Consider the following 13,979-nt stretch of genomic DNA (forward strand, 5'->3'; position numbering starts at 1 on the left):
CCGTCGGCCCTCCTGCTCGTGTCCGCCTTGATCCGCTCTCGCTGCTGCCTCCTTTCCACCCCCCACCCCCGGGTCCTGTGCCCCACAGCGGAGCCCAGGTGTAACTCGCTTCTCCACCATACGTCTGGTGTCTCCCGTCCCCGCCTCCCGACATGCCCGCTGAGAAAAAAAAACAACTTCGAGCCAACATACACAGCACCCCAGACTAGTGGGGGGATGGGACGCCAGCACCGACCAGCTCTCCCCACACAAGAGCCTGCCGGTGACGAACACACTGCCGGGCTCCATACGCACTCTTTGCCCCCTCTCGGGCTTTCCTCCTGCATGGTCGACACTCACCTTTGAAGCCTTCGACGCCCCCCCGCCCCCCTCGCCACTTCTGGACTTACTCCTTCGTCCTCGTCCCGTCGATCGCAGTTCACCCTTCGCCGGCTGAATCGGCGAGGGCGGCGCGCGGGCATCTGCGAGACACACGCCGCACAAAGAGGTCACATGAGGAACACACCATACCGAAATACAAACTCAACATCACTTAATCAACATGTAATGACATAAATATGTCACATGAACAACCAACTCGCCGAGCGAACGGCGTGCCCTTTTCCGCCCCGAAGCCCGCATGGCGGCTGCCACTTTTCCAAACTTCCATCCTCCCTGGGACTGGACCAGGACGGATGAGCGGGGGGTGTTGCGCCGACACGCGCCCGCGCGTCCCTGCGAGCGCGTGGTCCCCGAATGTCTCTTTTCCGCGGGCCCCGAGGCTGGGCACCCTTTTCTAGCAAGTCCCTTGCCCCCCCCCCCCCCCCCCCCCCCCCCCCTCCGCCGCGCGCACCCGCCCGCCCCCGCCGCCCCCCCAGCATTCGTGTCGAGCCCAGAGAGCGCCCTGGGCAGAGCAAGAATGGGGGAGTGCAGAATGCCCCCTCTCTCGCGCGCGCGCGCATGCGTCCACGCGTCCACGCGTCCGCAACAGGGCCCAAACTCCTGGGAGAGGGGGGAGCCGGCCACAGCCCCGGATCCCCCATCCTTGATCGGATCTTCCACACCCCCCCCCCCCCACACTCGCCGCCCCCCCTCCCGAGAGCCTATTCGGCCCGTCGAAGCAACAATAGAGTGGGTCTTTTTCAGGCCGTGCACCATCTTTAGCCGCAAGCCGGCCCTCAGACCTACCCCGACACCACCTCCACCTCGTTGGCTCATCCATCCAACCTCATTGTGCTTTTTTCCCCCTCCCCTCCCCCATACACACACACACACACACGCACATCGCCCCTCTCCCCCCCGTTCGAGCGCCGCCACCCGCCCTTCCCCATCATGGCTCCTCGCCAGCAAGACAAGGTAGATCTCTCTCTCTCCCTCTCCCTCTCTCTTTCTCCCTCTCTCTTTCTCCCGGCCTTTCTGCGTGCTCCCCGTCTCCTCCATCTCCCACTCGGTCACTCACCCCCCCCCCTCCTCTCTCCCTTTCTTTGTCCTCCTGTCCCACCCTCCTCCCGCAGGCCAAGAGCGTGGCCGCCCCGGGCAAGACGAAGTCCGCGAGCGCCGCCACCGCGGTGACCAAGCAGCACAAGAAGGCTGACAAGTCGCAGCACAAGAAGAAGCTCCTCGCTGCGGCTGCCGAGAAGAAGGCCAAGCAGGCCGCCAAGCAGGAGGCTGCCGGCGCCGCGGACGCCGGCGCCGCCGAGGAGAAGCCGGCTCCCACCATCAAGTTCACCCCCTCGGACACCTTCCAGAAGGCCTCGGCCTCCGGTTTGGTGGAGCTCCTTGGGCAGTTCGTCGATGCAGGCTCCAAGGCCCCCGCCAAGATCCCGGGTCTCTCCAAGGCCATTCTCGCCAAGGCGGCGCAGGTCCAGCCTGCGACTGAGGTGCGTGCCGATCCCGCCCCCTCCCCCCCTCTCCCGTTGTGTTTGTGCCCTTTTGTCTCCCTCCCCTCTCCCTCTGCCCCCGCTGACATCGTTCGCCCCCCCCCCCCCTCCCCCTCCCCCCCCCCCCAACCCCACCGACGAGATGGCCTACCTCCTGCGACGCTGCATCCGTGGTCTGGCCTCGTCCGAGGTGACCCTGCGCGGGCACTTCGCCGAGCTGCTGGTCCAGCTGACCGGCGCCCATGCGCAGGCCCTCACCTTCGCCACTTTCGCCGACCTGGCCGAACAGAACCTCAACACCCGGACCTCGGAGATCCGCGACACGGTCCTCACGCCGGCCCTCTGTCTCCTGACGACGGTTCTCCTCCGGACCGGGCTCCTCTTCGCCACGCCCGAGGGCTTCACCGCCTGTCTGGATCGCCTGCGCGAGCTCTTCACTCCGAAGCGTGCCACCCGGCAGGACGTCATGCCCGTGTACCAGGCCATCCTGGCCGAGTGCCTGTCGGCCAACGGGGCCGAGGATGATGACCCCCGCGCGGCTCTTCTGCCGGTGCTGCTCGAGCACCTGGCCGCCCTGGTCCGCCTGGACGTCCTGAGCCCGGAGCTCATTGCACTTGCGGTGCAGCTGACCGACCATGCGGCCGCCGGGGTGCTGACTCTGCCGGCCAAGGCCAACCTCTTCCCGCAGCCCACCTGGGCCGCCAAGACCGCCGGCTGCCTGGCGCACCCGTCCAACATTGACCTGGCCATCATGGTCATCCTGGACGACACGCAGGTGTGCCTGAACATCGAGCACCCGCTGTGGCGCGCGCTGGCCAACAACTTTGCCCGGCGCAGCAACGGCCCGAAGGCCGTGTCCTGGGTGACGCACAGCTTTGCCGCCTTCTGGTCGAAGATCTTCGAGCAGGGTCTCCTCCAGGTGGAGAACTACACCAAGCTCGAGCTGGCGCTGACCTTCGTGGCGCAGCTGGCCGCGGCCGGTGCCTCCGGTAGCGTCCTCTTCCAGGCCCTCTCGCCGAACCTGGTCTACCAGTTCCGCCGGGCTCTGGTCACCACCAAGAAGCCGATCCATGCCCCGGCCATGGCGCTGGTGCGTTTGTGCCTCTTTTTTCCTTCTTTCTCCCGCCCTCTCTCTTTCTCACACATGCCCACCCACAACCTCCCTCTCTCTCTCTCTCTCTCTTTCTTTATTTCTTTCTCTCTCTCTTTCTCTCTTTATTTATTTATTTATTTCCCTCTCCCTCTCTTTCCCTCTCCCCCCCTCTCTTTCCCTCCCCCCCCTATCTCTCTCTCTCTCCCTCTCTCCCTCTCTCTCTTCCTCTTCCTCTCCCCTGCCCTCCCTTCTTTGCCAGATGAATGCCCTGATTGCTCGCTGTGCTGGTGATGTGGAGCTTACCCTGCAGATGTCCTTCTGGACGGTGCATGCGTACCTCCCGCGCGCCTTCTCCACCGCGGCCAAGAAGCAGCTGCTGTCCTTCCTGTATGCGGCGCTCCCCAACCGGGTCGCCCTGCTTGCCCGGCTTCAGGAGCTCTTCTACGACCCGCGCCCCCTGCTGGCTCGTTACCTTCAGGCCACCGGCGGGCAGAGCCGCAAGTCCTCGGCCGCCGAGGAGGCCGCCAACCCGGCCCTCGCGGCCGAGGCCGCCGCCTCCGCCCAATCCCAGGAGGCACACCTGGCCAACAGCCTGCGTCTCTTCCTGCTGGATCACATGCAGATGATCCTGCGCCAGTCCGACAGTGTCAGCACCCTGGTCGAGCCGCTGCTCAGCCTGGCCCTGTGTGTTGGTCACTTCCAGGTCAGCCCCGAGGCCAGCCTCAGCAGCGAGGGGAGCCTGGCGGTGCCGGCCGCCCTGCAGGCCGAGGCCACTCGGCCGGCCCCGACCCCGGCCTTTGATGCCCGGGTGCGGTCCGTTTCGCGGACCGCCCTGTCGGCCCTGCTCTTCGCCGGGTGCCAGCTGGCCCCGGGGCAGGCGACCGCCGCCCCCCCTGCCGCCAGTGGCGGCCCCGCTGGCCATGTGACCCTGTCCAGCAAGCTCGAGGCCAGCATCCGGCTGATGCGTCTCGTGGGCGACGGGTTCATGGCGCTGGCCGGTGCCACGGCCGGCGTCGTGAAGCTGGCCCGGCCGACCGATGAGCTGGCTGTGCCGGAGCCGGCGGTCGACCCGGCTGACGAGGTGGCCGCCCTGGTCGAGGCCCATGGGCTGCTGACTGCCAGCCTGGCCGCCGTGGCCAAGCAGCGCGGCCAGCTGGCCGCCGATGATGCCACCAGCCCGGCGTACCTGACCGTGTTCGAGCTCCTGGCGCGGACTTTCTTCTTCCAGGTGTTGGTGGGCGAGCTGCCGATCGAGGGGTTCACCGATCAGCTGAGCGATCTGGACCAGGCTCGGGCGGCGCTCTTCCCCAAGCCCTCTGGCCGGGGGAAGGCCCCGCTGGCGGTGTCCCTGGGTGCCGTGGCCGCGGGCCAGCCGAGCCCGGTGGCTGTCGTGGTGGACATGCTGCTGGCCATCCTGATGCAGCCGAGCCAGCTGCTGCGTCTGATTGCGCAGCACTCTTCCGATGTCTTCTCGCAGAGCTGCGACTCGGAGTCGGTGCAGCTGCTGGCCAATGTGCTGGCTGCCTCCACGGGATCGCTGGTCGATGGCGAAGGGGCGGAGGATGCCGAGGATGACATCCCCGAGGATGAGGAGATGTCTGACGGCGAGGCGGCCAGCGATGGCTCCGACTCGGATGGTGCTTCCGATGCTTCGGACAGCTCCGACGATGAGGACGAGGATGATGACGATGAGGACGACGACGACCTGGAGTCCAATCGCCTGGAGCTGACCCCGGAAATGCGGAGCCTCCTGACCGGGAGCCGCGCTGCCGGCGATTCGAAGATGGCCGACGCATCGGGCTCCTCCGACTCCGGTTCCGGCTCCGAGGGCGAGGACGAGGACGAGGACGACGAGGTGGCCGATGATGAGCAGATGTTCGCCATCGAGCATCAGCTCCGCAAGATGTTCAAGCTGCGCCGCCTGCAGGCGCAGGCTGAACGCAAGAAGACCCGCATCTCGCAGGACTTCCAGATCAAGGTCCTCTCCTTTGTGGACACCATCATCTCGCACACTCGCAAGCCGGAGCCGGTTGCCGAGCTGCTGCCGATCGTCACGCGCCTGGCCCTGGGCACCAACACTCCGGAGGTATGTCGGGGGCTTTCCTGCTTTTCTGGCTCCTTTCCCTTCGCCCCCCCCCCCTCTCCCCCTGTGCTGCCCTTCCCGTTGGATGGTGTTCTGACTTTGCTGGTCTTTCTCCTTCGTGCTTCCCCTTCTTCTCCGGGTGGGGTAGTTGCTGTCCCGTGCGGCGCAGACCCTCGGCAAGTTTGGGCAGTTCCGCCCGAGCAAGGAAATCGAGCAGGAGGATCTGCGCGCGCGTCTTGTCGAGCAGCTGGATGACTATGCCAAGTCCATCCGGACCATCAAGAACACCACCACGTCGGTCTCCCTGCAGGATCTCCTGTCCATTGCCTTTGTCACGACAGTGCGTCTGCTGGATGTGTCTGCCTCGACCGGTGGCAAGGCCGCGGACTCGTCCAGCCCGCTGGGCATGGCCCAGGGTCTGGTCCTCGACCTGGCCAGCCAGGGCGAGGTCAACAGCGTGGTGGAGGACTTTGTGGCATTCACCGTCCAGCGCCTGTCGGTGCTGGCTGGGCCGGTGCTGGCCGGTGTTGCTGAGCAGCTGGCCGCCGCGGCTGCCGCCAAGTCCACGCGTGACCTGCACCGGCATCTGCGCTTTGCCGAGAAGCTCCTGCTGAACTTGTCGGTGCGTGAGAGAAGGACAAGTGAGCGAGAGGTGTCTCTCCTGCCTCACGCGGTCCCGTGTCTCCTTCCCTCGCTCTGTTCCCTTTCATGATGCTTGGCTGACCTTCCTCCTTCCGCAGGGCGCCGACCACTATGCCCCTCTTGTCAGCAAGTTTGTGCTCGCCGCGCGCGACATCATCCAGATGCTGGCCGACAATGAGGACATCTCCAAGAACTGGTTCCACACTCGGACTCTGCTGCAGCTGCTGAACACCATCCTGCGTCGCTTCCGCCGGAACCTGCCCGAGGACGAGGTATGTGCCCCCCTATCTCGTCCCCTTTGCTCTCTCCCTCCCTCTGTCCATGTTCTTTTTTGCTTTTGTGAATCACCGCGCTCCCTCCCCGCCCCCCTGGCGGGTGTGCACAGGCGGCAGGCCAGGAGCGACGAGAGGAGCCATGTGCCATTCATCATACTGGCGCATCCTCAAGGCCGGTGTTTTTTTTTTCCCCTCTTCGCACCATCCCAGTTGCCTTCTTTCTGCTGTCTCTCTCTCTCTCTCTTCCCTCCCCACCTGTCGCCCCTTGTGTATTGCTCTTGGCTGTCGCTAACTTCGTCATATGGGATTGTGTCAATTTGCGCAGATCTTTGCCAAGGAGCTTCACACTGCTCTGGATGGGACCCTGTCTAATGTCGCCCTGTTGGCCCGGTGCCCTCAGTGGCGTTCCATGATCCTGAACATCCTGGAGGGTGTCGGCCTGAAGTCTACCGTCATCGTGGTCGGCAAGCGGTCGCCCAAGTCTCTGGTCCAGAAGGCTTCCACTGGCGGGGTTGTTGTCGCCGCTGCCGATGTTCAGAACCTCCGGAAGCAGGGTCGCAAGGAGCGCCGCCGCCAGGCGGCTCAGGCCAAGCGTCAGACCACCGCCGAAGAGGCCGAGTCCAAGAAGCGCACGCGCTCTGAGGACGAGGATACCAAGGTGGAGGAGGGTGCCAAGCCCGCTGATGAGGATGCCAAGAAGGACGCCAAGAAGGACGCCAAGAAGGACGCCAAGAAGGACGCCAAGAAGGAGGCCGAGAAGGACACCAAGACCGACGCCCCGTCTAAACGCCGCCGCATTGCCGATGGCAAGAAGTAGGTGGTCACACCCTCCTATGGTTGTTTCCCCTCCCCCCCCCTCTCTCTCTCTCTCTCTCCCTCTCTCTTCCTCATGCACGGATGCCCCCTTTACCGGGCTCGGTTTTGTCATTTGTGTGATTTGCTGAGGAACTGCCGCGCTGAATCATGTTATGCCCTTATTCCTCGGTCTTCCTCTCCCTCTGACGATACTGCACGACACGCGCCCCCAGAGGCCGGGGCTAGTGCAGCGAGCGAGGAAGTGCCATGGTGCCACTTCTGCCGCTGTTCTCGCCACTTTTTCGCCGGGTGCCAGATAGGGCGGCGAGAGGGAGAGGGGGGCCGATCAGAGAGACAGAGAGAGAGGTCATCAAACACAGCCACACACACACACCCCTGCGTGGTCTTCAGCCGAAAAAAAGAAAAAGACCCGGCCCCGCCCGGCTGGTTAAGGCTCCCTCCTTGTAACCCAAATAGATGAACTCAACTGTCCTTATGGTCGTGATCGAGGCCCCTGGAGGCGTGATACGGCCGCCCGAGGGCAGAGCAAAGCCGCGCTCTTGTCCGGGGGCGGGGGCGGGGGGGATTGTGCTGGATGCACTCTCAGGGACGTCTCTTCCCGACGAGCTCGCTCAAGACCCGCCCCCCCCCCCCCCCCCCCCACCCGGAAAAGGGCGGGAGGGGAGCCACGCTACGGAGTGGGCCGGTGCCAGGGGCCGCGGGGATGGTAGCCTTTGTGTGGGGCTTATGTGTGGCGTGCCGGGGCGGGAGGAAGGGGGGGACGTCTGCAGGAGCATTTTGGGAGGGGCAAAATTGTCGACGGCCCTGGCACCCCGTGTCGGGAAGGGCGGCCCCCGGTGGCGACTAAGGTGTACTTTTCGTGTGGCCTTCATTGGCCTACGGCTGTCCGGAGGGTGGCCGAAAATTTGGAGCTCGGCAGGAGGCTGCGTCACGCCCCTCGGGAATGAGAAGGCTGGAGCATGGCTTTCGGGAGTGGCGGCCGACTGGAGGAGTGCGACGGCTTCACGCCGCCGGCCTCACACGTGGAGAGGGGGTCTACGTTTCTCGCCATCTGCCTCTGCCTTCCCTCAAAGAAGACGGAGGACATCCAGGTCCCCGGGCCACGGGGGAGGTGTGGGGGGCGGGGGCAATTGTTCAGCGACCGTGTGTAAGCTGGGGCTTGGCTGGCGTGTGCGCCTGTGTCCGCAAGTATGTGTGTGTGTGTGTATATGTGTATGTGTGTGTATCTCTGTGTGTGTGTGTGTGTGTGTGAGTATGTGTCACCGACTGGGGAATGCCTCCACTCCGGGGGGTGTTTCGCCCGTCCCGTGGTCACTTTGCCAAGACTACGCGTTGGAGCGGGAGCGAGGGCGGTTGTGCCGCTGTCCGCTTGGCTCGGGGATAACTGTTCCTCCGCAAGCCAGTCCGCCACAAGAGGGAGTCCCTGGGGGTGGCCCGGCTTGGGGAGGCCCGGCATCCAACGCCTTCCTCTGGAGGGCGGGGGCGGGGCCCCATGGCGTGCCGAGGCGGCGGGCACGAAGACTGGTCAGCGTGCCCGGGAAACAACTATATTCAAAATCCGTCTTGCCCAAGCCTCGGGCTTTCCCGCTTACCGGGGAGGAGGCTGTTGGAATCCCCCGCTCGAGCCTCGTTCGCCGCGGCTTTTGCGCTCGCACGGCCTCTAAGGCGGCGCATCAGCGCCCCCGCCCCTTTTTCCCCGGGTGGAACCGGCTGGCAGGCAGGGGCGATGTGAGTCGGGCGGGATAGGCGCGGTGCGCATGGCCCCGGCCCCGGTCCCTTGGCGGTCCGGTGGTTTCACTGTTTTCGGGTGTCCTCACCTTGGGTGAATGAGAAACGCAGGCGGGGCGCTGCGGGCGCCAAGAGGCATGCCTCGTGTCGGGGGAGACCGGCGACAATTACCATGCTCCCCCGGGGGCGCGGCCCGGGGGGGGGGGAGCGGGGGCGGGGGGCAGGGCTAATTGCACCCGCGGCAGGCCTCTCGGCGACCTCAACCGCGCGTCAACCTTTGGCGCTTGGGCCGTGGCGCGCGCTGGATTCTTTGGCGGGCGGCCCTAATGGCGGACCTTTTCCTCGGCTGTGCCTGAGCAAGGCGGGCAGGTGGCCGGAGAGAGCGCGCGCGCGCGCTCAGCTGTATTGGGTCCCGATGCGCAGGTGCCCGCTTGTCGGTGTTGTTGTCCATGTGAGCGTCCGAAAGGGAGGCTCGACACCCGGAGGGCGGCGTGGCAACGCGTCCTCCTTTGGACCGAGGACCCCTGTCCGTCGCAGAGGTGGACCTTCGGGGGGGGGGGGGGCACTCGGCTCGGCCCTGGGCGGCAGGTGGGGGGCCGGGGCCGGCGGGCGAGGACCGCTTGCCGGCTGTTTTCCCCCTCAGGGCGGTGGCAAAAAGAGGCGCCGGACCATCTCAAGCAAACGCCCACCCTGGTGTCCATATTTTGCGGAGGGCATGCGTCCACGCAGACCCGCGCCGGTGCACACACGGAGAGTGGCGCGGCGTGCTCGGGGGGGGGGGGGGGGGGGGGGGGGGGGGGGCAGCCGGCCCTAGGGCAGCCGCTGGGGTGGGGGGGGAGGCGAAAGGCCGGCACGGCGCAGGTCGTGCATCGGAAGACATGCCCGGGGGGGGGGGGGTCTGCGAGGGGCCCGGGTCTCGGGGGTCGCCGCGAGTGAGACCTCCCTTGCCGGCCTTCCTTTTCCGGCCGCACGGGGAGATACCCCCCTGCGGGGTGAGGGTGGTGTGCGGCCGTGTTGTGGCAGGGGTTGCTGCTTGTGGCCTTGCTCCGGGCATGCCGCGCGCCCTACCGCGGGCCGGGAGGCGCGCCCTCGGTGCGCAGATTAAGAGATTGTCCAAGAGCATGGGAACCGGGCCGTGGGCGGATTGCGCGATTGCCGCGGGCGCGCCCAGGCCACGGCGCTATCTCCCTCGGGCCCTGGGCGGGCCGACCTCGGTACTTGGCCCTGCGCCGGGCCTGGAGTCCCGGCAAACTTGCGCCCGGCCGCGGGCGGCTCCGACATGTCGGTGCGCGTGCGTGTGTCTCTCTGTGTACATGGGGGGCGGGAGTCTGAAGGCGCCAGTCGGGCACAGTCGAGAGGGCCGGGGCCGGTGGTGGGAAGGGGCTCCTGACGGACACGATCCCCGCCAGCCGCCGGGGCCGACGCGCCCGAGAGATCGGCCAAACGACCGGCCGTTCTCCGCCGGCCGGGGGGGGGGGGGGGGGGCGGGGACAGCGGGCCTGGACCGGATGCGTGACCTCGTCGTCGGCCCACCCTCTGGGGGGCGCCGCCTCCACCCCGGACCCTGGGGGCTCCCAATGTACGTCTCCGCCGGGGCCTCGGTCACGGAACGACGAGGGGCGATGGACGAGGAAATGCATTTATGCCCACGGAGACGGGGTAAACACAGGGCTGCTCCCGCGCGGCATTGGGGCGTCGCCCCCGGTCGACCGTCGCGATAGTCGGCCCGGTGTTTATATTAAGCCGGAGGGCGGGCCGGCGGCGGTGGGGGACTCCTTTTTGTACGTCCGCCAGCACGGCATCCGCCGGCGTAGGGGGGGGGGGCGACCGATGGCCGCCTTGATCCGACGGCCGCATCACCGGTCTTCCTTCTCGACACACCGCGCCCGGGCCCCGGGGTCCGGCTAGAAGTCGCGGAGCCGGAGCCCGTGCCCGGAGAAATAGGCCCCCCCCCCCGCCCCGCCTCGGCCTCTGGGCGCCGAAGAGGGTGGCCCCCACATCTCCGCCGCCCGGGGCCCGTGGGCGTGCGCTGGTATTTCTGCGTGCGCGGAAAAAGCACGCCCGCGCAGCTGGGGCCCGAAGGCATTATCACCCGGCGGGGATTCGCGGCGACGCGCCGGCGTGGGGGGTCTCCTGCGTCCTCCACACGGGGCACGGCGCGCGCCCACATGAGCCGGCCAGCCAGCCAGCCAGCCAGCCAGTGTGCCCTCCAGCCAGGGTGGGATACAGGATGACTCTTTTTCATTTCGCCCACCGCCGGGGAATATTCCGTCGTCCCACCAACCGCCGGGGCCCTCGCCGCCCCCCCCCCCCCCCCCCCGAGGCTTTCTCGCACGTTTCCCCCCGTCTGGGGCGGCCGCGTTCAGGTGCTCCCCGGGCCGGGTGGGGGCAGAGCCCGTGTGCTCCGCGACTCGCCTGCCTGGATGTTTGCCGCGGGCCGCCGGCCACATTCTGAGCGCGGGAGGGGGAGCACTCGGGCGGGGGGGGGGGGGAACGGCCGGAGAGGGGCGCGTTTAGAATCCACCGAGGAATGCCCAGCCAGATGTGCCCGGTTTGTGCGCAGCCCCCCGGGCCCGGCTGGCCGAATCGCACCAGCGATCTGGCCTGATGTGTTCGGCCACGGCCCCCGCCACCCGGCTTCCGGCCAGGACAAGGTAGGATGACCGCCATAATCGGCATCCTAACTTCCCGCGTTTTTGGGCACCCTTGGCCGGATCGGCGCCGCCCGGCGGCTTTCCTCGGACACAGTCGTTCCCGGAACCGGCTGTTGGCCTCTTCGTTGAGTCCTCCCTGTCCCCCCCCCCGCCCCCCCTTTGGGCCGCCCCCCGGGGAGGAGGGGGCGGGCGACTTCGGGCCCGCTCAAGCCGCGCTCTTCTCGCAGCAGTGCCCAGGGAAGAGATCAGATAAGACAAAGTCGGAGAAAGATGGTGATTTGATGTGTGCCCGCGGCCCGGCCGAACTGCCGAGCCAGCCGCCGGCCGGCCTTGCCCAGGAAGGCTCTCGGCGCCCTGCCCTGCCCTGCCCTGCCCCCCCCCCCCCGTCTCCCGGGCTAACACCGGGTGTGCCTATGCACCCCGGCTCCGAGCCCCCGAGTCCGAGGCAATGCGGCGCCGAGCGAACAGTTCCAGCACCGAGCTATAGTCCTCCCTCTTCTCTCTCTCTCTCTCTCTCTTGCTCGGATGTTTGCCCTGTCTTGCCCCTGGGAAAGCTGATGCCTGGGAATCGTGGCATCTGAAGGGGATGCCTTGGCCGTTTCCCATTGCAGGCGACCCTGGCCATTGCACGGCGAGGCGCGGCGGGTGTGGATGTATTCACTCTCCCTCCGCTGGTCCGCCGCCGCCGCGCATGCTGGACCGGAAGTGTGTGTGTGCGTGTGTGTGCGCATGTGTAGGACCGGGGCGGGGGCGGGGGCGGGGGCGGGGGCGAGGCGGGCGGAGGCCCCGGGACGCGTCCCCCGCCCCCCGCGAGCCCGTCCCAGGGGTGTATGGCCCCTCCTCAGCGCCTCCCCCCGCTCCTCTCGAGCCTCAAAAAACACCCCCTTCAAGACGTCGCTCCTTCGACCGGGACAGATGCTTTTCCCCCTCCCCCTCCCCCCCCCTGAAGAGAGCGCCCCACTCCTTCCTCGTCCCTTCCTCCGCCGCCGCTCTTTCTAACCAGCGCGAGCATGGCCATCCTTCGCCTCGCCGGGTCGCTTCTGACCCTGGGCCTTTCCCTGGCCGCCGGCCTCGGCTCCGCGGCCCCGGTCCCGGTGTCCGCCGACATCGCCGACCAGCGCTCCTGGTATGCCCTGTCGACCAACGGCGCTTCCGTCGTTGGCGGTGGCTTTGACCTGGAGTACCTCGTCTCCAACACCGACCTTCGCGGTGTCTACGTACGTGTGCCCTAGTCTCCCCCCCCCCTCCCCCCCTCGCCGCCACTCAACGTCCACAATGATCCGCGCCTCCTCCCCCTCCTGCTCTGCCCGGTTTCCGACTGCTCACCTCGATGCCTTGCTGCTGTCCCCCCTTGCTCCCGTGTCTGGTCGCGCGCGCCGGCCCCCCCCCCCCCACCCTACACAGGGCCGTGATGAGCGCTTTGCCCTCGTGGTCGACACCCCCTCCGGCATTGACCGCCTGATGGACGCCGGTGACATGAAGGCCGTTCGCCTGTCGGACTTCGCCGACGCCGAGGAGGCCTACACCGACCAGGCCTCCCCCCTGTACGACATGCATGTGGTCCAGTGCTCCTCGCCGGAGCAGTTCCGCCAGCTGCGCGCCCTGACGGCCGAGATCGCCACCGAGCGCCAGCGCCGCGCCGATGACGGCCTCGATTCGTACGACTTCGCCGCCGACCTGGTTCACCTGTCCCCCCGGTATGATGTCCTGGTGTACCGGACCCCGGCCGGCCGGCCGCTCGATGCTCGCATCGACCCGCACATCTACGAGGTCATGCGCGCCGGTCGCCGCACCATGCGCATCCCCCCCCGGACCTTCAAGCAGAGCCCCGCCTACAACCATGTGAAGCTCTACTCGCCGATCATCGAGCAGGCCGTCAACAGCGTCAACACCGGCAACCTGCGCAACGTCGTGCAGCACCTGTCCGAGAAGTACCACACCCGCCACTCCATGTCCCGCGGTGCCGTCGATGCCCAGGCGTACCTGGCCTCGCGCCTGCAGTCCATGGGCCTGAGCGTCAGCCTGCAGCAGTTCAAGGAGGGCTACTCGCGCAATGTCATCGGCGAGCTGCGCGGCGCCCAGGAGCCCGACCAGATCGTCGTCATCGGTGCCCACTATGACTCCCGCATGAACGATGTCAATGACCCGCTCAGCCGGGCGCCCGGTGCCGATGACAATGCCTCCGGCTCCTCGGCCCTGATGGAGCTGGCTCGCATCTTCACCAGCAACAACGCCACCTACCACTACACCGTGCGCTTCGTCTTCTTCAGCGGCGAGGAGCAGGGCCTCTACGGTTCGGAGGCCTACGCCAACTCGCTGGCCGCCGCCGGTGAGAATGTCATCGCCATGTTCAATGCCGACATGCTGGGCTACCGTGTTCCTGGCACCCCGATCACTCTGGGCATGAAGGACCGCTACATCACCGAGTGGCTGCTGGCCGTTGCCGAGGACATCATGGCCGTCTATGTGCCCAACCTGCCGGTTTCGCGCAGCTCCTCCTGCTGCTCGGACTACCGCTCCTTCTACTATGCCGGCTACCCGGCCATCGGCTTCTTCGAGAACCCCACCACCGCCTCCACCTACCCGCAGTACCACACTTCGGATGATGTCATGGCCAACCTGGACTTCGAGCAGCTGACCATGGAGACCAAGGCCTTCCTGGCCACTGCCATGACTTTCGCCGTGCCCCGGTAAGCAGCCGGCTACCCTCGTGCGGCAGTCTCTCTCTCTCTCCCCCTCCCTCCCTCCCTCTCCCTCCTCCATAACCACGAAGGCGGCGGATGAGGGGGGGGGGGCCTCAACCCACTGAACGTTTCCTCCGGCCGGGGA

General features: G+C 67.0%; 2 protein-coding genes across 2 annotated transcripts; both read left to right on the forward strand.

Moving 5' to 3' along the window:
• Window positions 1-1,311: 1,311 nt before the first annotated feature.
• On the forward strand, window positions 1,312-6,769 carry H696_02450 (hypothetical protein; the record flags this gene model as incomplete). Its single annotated transcript, XM_009496354.1, has 7 exons — window positions 1,312-1,335; window positions 1,494-1,859; window positions 2,002-2,949; window positions 3,212-5,038; window positions 5,184-5,657; window positions 5,776-5,949; window positions 6,278-6,769. 7 exons carry the CDS (start codon window positions 1,312-1,314, stop codon window positions 6,767-6,769), a joined length of 4,305 nt encoding a protein of 1,434 aa, XP_009494629.1.
• Window positions 6,770-12,075: 5,306 nt separating this feature from the next.
• On the forward strand, window positions 12,076-13,893 carry H696_02451 (hypothetical protein). The gene is made up of 2 exons (XM_009496355.1): window positions 12,076-12,367; window positions 12,555-13,893. The coding sequence occupies exons 1-2, from the start codon at window positions 12,161-12,163 to the stop codon at window positions 13,842-13,844; spliced, it is 1,497 nt and encodes a 498-aa protein (XP_009494630.1). The 5' UTR covers window positions 12,076-12,160; the 3' UTR covers window positions 13,845-13,893.
• Window positions 13,894-13,979: the final 86 nt, after the last annotated feature.

The sequence above is a fragment of the Fonticula alba genome (genome assembly GCF_000388065.1).
Source record: "Fonticula alba strain ATCC 38817 unplaced genomic scaffold supercont2.3, whole genome shotgun sequence".
NCBI lineage: Eukaryota > Rotosphaerida > Fonticulaceae > Fonticula > Fonticula alba.